The 8,557-nt window shown below is 44.8% G+C and overlaps 1 protein-coding gene across 1 annotated transcript; it reads left to right on the plus strand.

The window, feature by feature from the left end:
* Positions 1 to 6: 6 nt before the first annotated feature.
* Positions 7 to 2,195, plus strand: CYR61 (cysteine-rich, angiogenic inducer, 61; the record flags this gene model as incomplete). The annotated part of the gene is made up of 4 exons (XM_010144157.1): positions 7 to 121; positions 467 to 814; positions 951 to 1,153; positions 1,252 to 2,195. Coding segments are annotated over 4 exons (966 nt in total), but the record flags the coding sequence as incomplete, so codon positions are not given.
* Positions 2,196 to 8,557: the final 6,362 nt, after the last annotated feature.

Genomic DNA, 8,557 nt, shown 5'->3' on the forward strand with positions numbered 1-8,557 from the left:
TGCAAGGTCTGCGCCAAGCAGCTGAACGAGGACTGCAGCCGGGCGCAGCCCTGCGACCACACCAAGGGCCTGGAGTGCAACTTCGGCGCCAGCCCCAGCGCGCTGAAGGGCATCTGCAGAGGTAAGCGGCTCGCCCTCCGCCTGCCCCGGGAGGAGAAGAACCCCCGGTCCCCGTAGTGCCGAAGTTTAGTAATTTCGAGTCCATGTATGGTTATGCTTTGTTGTTGGTAGCTTGGCAGAAAGGCACATGACTTCAGCAGTCTGGAATGCGATTCAGTATGTCTGGGCTCCGCTAAACGCACATAAGGAAAAGTGATTCCTGACTAACTTATTGTTCTGGCCCTGCATCTCTGGGGGATTGTAGGGAGCTCCACCGTAAATTGAATTTAACAGACCGGCAAATACCTGCGCTTAAAGGAGCGATTCCCGCTGCTCACTCTCTCCTTTCCCTCTCTGATCTCTGCAGCACAGTCCGAGGGGAGACCGTGTGAATATAACTCCAAAATCTACCAGAACGGTGAAAGCTTCCAGCCGAACTGTAAACACCAGTGTACGTGCATAGATGGAGCTGTGGGCTGCATCCCGCTCTGCCCACAAGAGCTCTCTCTTCCGAACCTGGGCTGTCCCAGCCCTAGGCTGGTCAAAGTCCCTGGGCAGTGCTGTGAAGAGTGGGTCTGCGATGAAAGCAAGGATGTGCTGGATGAGCTGGAAGGCTTCTTCAGCAAAGAGTTTGGTCTGGATGATTCTGAAGGCGAACTAACCAGGAACAATGAGCTAATTGCCATTGTGAAGGGAGGCCTGAAGATGCTGCCTGGTGAGTACGGGCTAATTGGTGTGACAGCTAAGGGGAGGAGGCAGGAGGATGGCTATGTGACTCCTTAGACCCGATGGAAAGTAAGAAACCCAGTGACAGGATATATTTAAGCTAAGCCTTCCTTTTTCTCTTCCAGTTTTTGGATCTGAGCCACAAAGCCGAGCTTTTGAGAGTCCCAAATGCATTGTGCAAACAACCTCCTGGTCCCAGTGCTCAAAGACGTGTGGGACTGGCATCTCCACGAGGGTTACCAACGATAATCCCGACTGCAAGCTCATCAAAGAGACCAGGATATGTGAAGTAAGGCCATGTGGCCAGCCGGGCTACGCGTCCCTAAAGGTAAACACAGAGTGTTCCTCTTCTTTCCAGACTGCTTTGGGTAGAGGGTTAAGGCTGGGGAAGAATCTCCTGCTAATATTACTGCCTTGCCTTTACAGAAGGGGAAAAAATGTACCAAGACTAGGAAGTCCCCGGCCCCGGTGAAGTTCACTTATGCCGGATGTTCCAGTGTGAAGAAGTACCGCCCCAAGTACTGTGGCTCCTGTGTGGATGGCAGATGCTGTACACCCCAGCAGACCAGGACGGTCAAGATCAGGTTCCGCTGCGAAGATGGGGAAACCTTCACCAAGAGCGTCATGATGATCCAGTCCTGCCGATGCAACTACAACTGTCCGCACGTGAACGAAGCTTACCCTTACTACAGACTAGTCAATGACATTCACAAATTTAGGGACTAAGTTGTGTTGGGGGGGGGATGCTAAACAGGATTTTGAAGTAACCAGCCATGGAGAAACGACCTTTGATGGAAATAGTGCCTTGGCCATTTGAGGGTGACATTGAGATGTTACAAGAGTGCACTGTGCAACTGGACACTAATGCAATAGATTTATGTGTACTTAAAGCTTCATAGTACTGGAGCAACTCTACTGCTTCTTTTTGGAGCACCTTATCTAATTACGTACTGTTTTCTGTTTGTAAGTGATCAGATAAATATTTTGTTCTGGTTATGAAAACTTCTTTTCTGTCCTGTTCAGTTTAACACTATGCTTCTCCCTGTCCCTCTGTCTTCTCCCCACCCCTCCCCCCCCTTTCCCAACCAAGTTGGAAGTTACATTCCTTCCTGAGGTGGGCACTTGTGGGGTGTTCACAGTGGCAGCTATTATGTACCAACTGTAGTTTAACGGCAAACAGAAATCAGTTGTTTTAAAGCTGAATATTTTATTTATCAAACTGTAGCTTTGTTTTTCTTTGAGGGTGTTTGTTTTTTTTTACCCCTCCCAGCCCCTGTAATACTGGAATAAGTTGTAAATGATTTTAATTTTATATTCAATGAATTAAAAGAATTTATTTATGAAATTAATCATTTAATAAAGAATTATTTACCTAACTACTCTCAGTAGAGCATTCTGATAGGCAACATAAATACAGCCAGTGCAAGAGCTTTCTGTGAAGACTCTGATTTCTGAAAAGCTCAGGTTCTTGGAAAATTAAAACAAGCTCCACTACAGATGCAGCAATGAACCAGAAAGCTGAGTCTAATTCTTCGGGTAAATGGCATTTTTGAAGTGTTGTATGCAGTCTGCAACCCCATGTTCTAGAAGGTAAATACAGAAAAAGCTGCCTGGCATTGAAAGCACATCTTTGATAGACTGAAATGTTAATTAGACTGTCAGATTATTCAAACTGTCCTGGAATTTGCAACATAAGGTACTTCATTAGAATGCAGCGCATGCACGGCGATGTTGAACATCGGGGTGGAAGTGGTTGTCAAGTCTTACATTTTTAGTGGCTGCTTTTTGCAAATTAATCCATTTCTGCGGCAGGAGAATGTTTCCTGCAGTCTGCAGGAGGTAGTTCGCTTTCACTAAATTCAAATTAAATGAGTTTGAAGCAATGACTTTTGTTAATCCTAATAACCCAGTGATGAAAAGTAAACATACTGTTAACGGGAGAAGAATGTGAGGAATGTCAAGTACTTCTCCAACAGAGTAAAAGGCAAAGCAGCTACTCTTTTCCTCACCTCTGCTTCCCACTTCTAAAATAGTGTAATTACATTTTATACTGTGGGACACAGATGACATTTGGCTAACCGGGGGAGCTGTAAGGTAGCTAGATGGGACACTAAGAAAATTACATTTTAAAAAAATGAGCTAGAGAGCACCAAGCATTTGTACGGTTCTGGTTAGCATAAAGCTGTGCTACAGGTAAGGCTGAAAGGAAACCTGCAACAGGTCTTGTTTTTCTTCTCCTTGGGCCTCCTTAGTTCTCTGGCAAAGCATCCTCCCATGGTCTTCAGTAAGAAAGCTGCTTCTCAAAAAGCCCAGACTGATTCTGAGGTTTTAGAATTGTGAAAGGGCGCCAGCCCGTGTCATATAGTTAAATGCAGAAGTGGTAAAGGGTCAACTTTTTAATAGATTGGACATAAATACTTCAATAAAATAAATGGCCAAATATCTCAGAAGCTCATCTCTGGCAGCTAATGCTTTGCCTGAGAAATTACAGTCACCTCTCTTCTGCTCAGTCAAGTTCTCTCCCTGAAGGCATTCAAAACTTGAGCAGTTTTGGAATTCACCACCTGGCCACCAGCCTCAGCTGTACCTAAACTTGTCTGTACAATATTTGTTGACAGTAAGAGTGTAAAATGCAGTGAAGGGCTTTTGTTTGGGTTCTACTTACATCTACCACTGAACACTTCACTACATCAGCTGCTCACTGAGAAACCACCAAGTTTGCATGTTGGGTTACTGTGTGCACAGAGGAAGAGGAATACACTGCTCTTAGGCACACAGCAGCTGCACACACATTCCTCACCATCCCTGCCGTCACTTACGCTCGGATGACACCCATCTTCAAACCAACTAACAGTTCCTCCCCGAATTACCTGTAGGTGTAACTGTACAATACACATAGACTGTATGTCTGTAACACGCGCACCGTACGCAAACAAAAATGTCCCTTCCGGCTCCTGCCTAAAGCATGGCTCTGGCCACGACCTGGATTTTACAACCTGCACCTCAGGCTTCATCAGTAGAGTGCTTCACCAGTGCTTCATCAAGCAGAGGGGCGCTTCTGAACTCTGCTCACTAGAAAAATGTACTGTTGGGAGAGTAAGGGCTGCAGGAGCAGATCATGCAGACATAAGAGTAAAATATACTAAATAAAATTATCCTGCTATAAAGAGAAGGAATGAACCCCACTAAAATAAACTGCAAGTCTTCCAGGGCTGGTATCTCACGCCAACTGATCATCCTCCTTATAGTCCTCCCTTCACTTTTTGCAAAATTGCTAAACCCCCACTTCCCAATACCGTCAAAGGAATCGGGGTCATTTTTTGTGTATCATTTTTGCACTTGCTTTGAAATCTTAATATCCCCTGTTGTTCCAGCATGAAAACCCCTGAGGTAAGGTTAATGGGCTCAACTGTAATTTTATTTCTTGGTCAAAACCTAAAATATCCTCCTTCGAGATGAATATCAAAAGATGAGGAGATAGGAACGTAGTAGATAACATACACGTCAAGCAGCAGTAAGTTTTGAGCACATCAATGCCAGGCTGTCAAGCAGTTCAAACCCCGAAAATAAAGCCCTTTACGCCGCATGGAGCCGGGAAACCCCCAGCACTTGCCTGGGGCGTCCTGGCATGTCAGAAGGTGAGCAGCACTGCTGAAGCCCTGAAGCCTGGGAGGTCCAGCACTGTCCTCTCCAGTGCAGCCCCTGCTTTGGCTATCCCACCTCTCCCGTCGTGTCCTGCTCTTGGTCCTGCCCTCATGTGTCACGCAAGTCCCGCAAGCCAGCTGTCCTGGTGGAAGCACTGGGGTCACCTGAGGGCGCAGTACGGTGGCATGGTGGCAGTTTCCTGAACCTGGTGCTGCTGCCAAAAACACCATTTGTCAAACTAGACTTTCAGGACAGAAGGAATGCGTAGTCTTGTGTTCAGTGCACTGATTTACAAGGGTTTGATGGTGGCAAACACTGTAACATCAGGGTTACACATAAAACCTTCCCTATTAAAAATGCAACACAGTGAGGATGAAGTTTCTGCTTCCTTAAGTGCTGCATCACAGGAAACAAAATAAAAGCAGCAGTATGCAGAAAACAGACATCCACGATTACATTAAATCCTCTCTCGTGGAATGCTGCTAGTTCACCCTCCTGAATGCGCAGCAGATGGAGGAAAAGCCATTATCTTACTGACAGCGGGACAGCCAAGCTATTAATTAACCCTCACGGAGCTGAGCCGCCAGCACCTACACACCGTATCTACATTACTGCAGAGCTCACAGCAAAGCAGTCCCCACGAGGCTGCCTGACCCCTTCTGGGAATCAGACTCATCTCCCTGCTGCTGCTGGGAAGCCGGTGGGCAGCACAGGACCAGGCAGAGGCACCGTGGGTCAGTGGGACTGCTAGTGCTCCCAGGCCACGTGAATCCCCCACAGGTCTGAAGGACCAAAACAAGAACGTTTGCAGTCGGCAGTCATTCAGGGTTGGAAGTCAAACCTACCTACCTACCCATAAGCAGTTAAATGTGTCACGCCAGAGGCTTGCTCTTGCCAGATGCTTGCCCTTTTGAGCTGATCCTGAAGAAAAGCACTTCCATGCACGTGTGCATTTTAGTTTACTCCTGTTTAATCAGTGGAACGATTTCCATGCAGTGCCCAGAGTGCTTAGCACGCAGCAAGGGAAGGCTGTGAGATTTGACCAGCTGCTCTGCCTCAAGTCTCTCTGTTGATGTAGACACGTCCCTGTCTTCCTCTTCACGCTTTTTTCTCCATGTTACATTGCAGCATATAAAATTGCACATGGAAATGTGGACGTGCCACAGTGAAAGCAATTTTGGAGATACCTATAAATGCATTTCAACTCATGAACAACTGAACTGCATTGAACTGCAGTGAGACTTAGCATCTAGGAAATATAAATAATGTAAAAGACGACTTCAACCAAAAAAAATTGATAGAATAAGCATCTGTCTGCGTTATCCTGTAAAGACCAAACACCAAGAAACTGAATAGACAGCATCCAGCATGCTGATATTTCTGCCCCCAGAAAAACTAGAGAGCTAGGACTTCTACATACACAGTTTATATTGGACAAGATCCTGAAAGACTCCAAGGCACCATTTACACAAGCACAACCACTTACGGGATAGAATGTAGCAACCATTCAGGAGAAAAAGATTACACAAGATTTTGTAAGTTTTTTGTTACTAGAAAGAAGTTTAAAGGTAGGGTGCACAGATTTGTCCAGATGGGAATCTAGCTCGAACACATGCATTAACTTAATGATGAATGCAGTTTCAGTGACAATAAAGGGACTCCACCGTGAGGATCAGTTGAACAGTCAGCAGTGCAGTCCAGCAATACTTTGAGAACGCTGGTTGAACACTAGATCCAGAGAAGTCCAGTATAGTGGCTGAGCCAAAGACTCCAGCTGCTTGAAGCTATCGATTCCCTTCAGCATCTTAAACCAACCAGGTTAGATCCCAGTTAGTTCACGAATGTGACAAAATCAGATAAAGACATCACAACTGTAAAACCAACAAGGCTATTAACGAGAACCTAAACCAGGAAAATGTATTTCACCCTACAGAAGCAGATATTCATGCTGTAGTGGAACTATCCATTATGGATGCCCAAACACAGCTGAAAATAGAGGTTGGGAAAAAAGGTCAACAAAGAGGTACCACTAAGAGTTTAGATATGGAAGTGATGGGGACTTCTCTGGCAAACTTTTAATGCCATCCCAGTCTGCTTCCACCAGCTTCATTTTTACCTCACTTGGGCAAATGTCTACTCCCTACTGGCACTCTTGGCAAAATGGACAACTTCTGGGGTTATAACACAATTCAGAAGAAAACCTGGAAGCAGAGCGGAAAGGCAATAGCAGCTTTCACAGTCACTTCTTCCTCCTTCTTGAGGCAGAACCGGAATGATAGGAAAAAAGCGTCAACAGGATTTTAAAAACACTTTTGCGTTCTCCATCAGCTGGAATCATGCAGGAACTAGAGAGCTCCCAGCATGGTAATTTGTTCTCTAAATCAGGACTCCCTCTCCCCTCCCATTTCTATCCCTGTTTCTTTAGCAGATTATTTTTAACCTGTTCTGATTTGTCACGCAACTCCACAAACAGCTGTACCGGTGCAACTGATGCAGAAAGAAGCCTAACGCAAAAGGATTAGATAAATATGACTCCTGCACCAGTTAAAAAAATAATTTAAAAATTCCACTGTTTCTATTACTAGCTGGAGCCAGTAAGTCCACAAAAACTTCCCCTTGCCCCAAAGGTAAGCAAGGCTCTAGTCGCTTTCCGTAATTTATCACTCTACTGATTTTTCCTGCCAAAAAGCAAACTACACTAAGACAGCCTGGAAATGCTTTTCGGCAGGAAAAGTTAGCAGTGGTGAAATCAGGCCAAGGCAGTGGAACATGGCTTCCGACACCAAAAGCCATTAAAATGCACAGAGCCAATGAGGGAAAGACGCTCTTGCAGTAAAAGCATCCCTGGAGCTAACGATGGGTCACCGACAGCCCGGCAGGACACAGCGGAAACATGTTTCTGTTATCAAATCACTGACAGGCAGCAAAACTAGTATCCTTGTTTTTTCCTGGTTTTACATGTCATCTGCAACTTCCCTTTCAGTTTCAGTATTTATTTTGGGTTGGTTTTGCTGCATTTCTTGTTTGTCTTGCATACATGTGACTTCCTTCCATTTCACCACAGATTTCCACCAAATAAAAATATATGCACTGCCATAGCAACATTTTAATACAAACACAGGGCAACCTTTGTTCATTGAAGCACACAGTTCATTTTTTTTCTCCCTTATTAACAGAATCTGCATCTGCATACACTTTGAGTGTCATAGCAACAACACAAACACAAATTGAAGATATTTTTTCCTTTGGAGTGAGGAAGAAGCAATATTTTGAGGAAAAGTGTGTGGGACTTCAGAAAGCAGAATGAAATGTTTGTGACTAAATACGGCCTGAAGTTACATCATTACAGCTGTATATTTACTCTTTGAACGCCTGCCCTTGCAAAGTGTTGTACATTCTCAGTTCCTACAGATGTCAACAGAGAACAGCCGTATCTGGCAGGGCAAGCCCTGGATCACACACGTAGGTGCGACTGGCTATCAGCACTATGGTGAACTTACCACCTTTATGTACTTTTTTTACACTAGAGTGCGTGTTCTGCACAGTAAACAGTGTTACTCCTAATGTGACGTAAAGCCACACTGTTCAACTCGAGTAACAAAAAATTGGTCCAGCATGACTCTAAGACCTAGCACCGACCACAGATTTTGAAGCGCGACCCTCTTTTCCTCTACGGATCAACAGTTCCTAATACGGAGATAAACACAGTAAAACCTAGAATTCACAGGAGTTCATTCAACACTTAGCTGTTACGCTGACAGGGGGTGTAACGTTGTTTACCCATGACAACTCAGTAACTTATGTCTCAGACCCCCAGGAAGTTACACAAAAAAGGAAAAGAACCAAGTCCTCTCCTATCGCTGACTCAGTCCTAACTCTCAGCTATTGCTATGTGCTTAGCTATGCTCTATTTTTGTCCATTATGGCCTGTGAAAGGGATGACTTCATTAAGCATTTGATTTTTTTTTTTTTTAAGTAGCATGTTCATTCAGGACAAGTCTTACTCTTTGCTTTGTAAGCTGATGGTTCTTCAGCTCAAGCATGCTGTGAGGGTTCAGGGTTTGAAGCCTGAAAAGTGTAAACATTA

Source organism: Buceros rhinoceros, unplaced genomic scaffold (assembly GCF_000710305.1).
Source record: "Buceros rhinoceros silvestris isolate BGI_N320 unplaced genomic scaffold, ASM71030v1 scaffold19669, whole genome shotgun sequence".
Classification (NCBI taxonomy): domain Eukaryota; kingdom Metazoa; phylum Chordata; class Aves; order Bucerotiformes; family Bucerotidae; genus Buceros; species Buceros rhinoceros.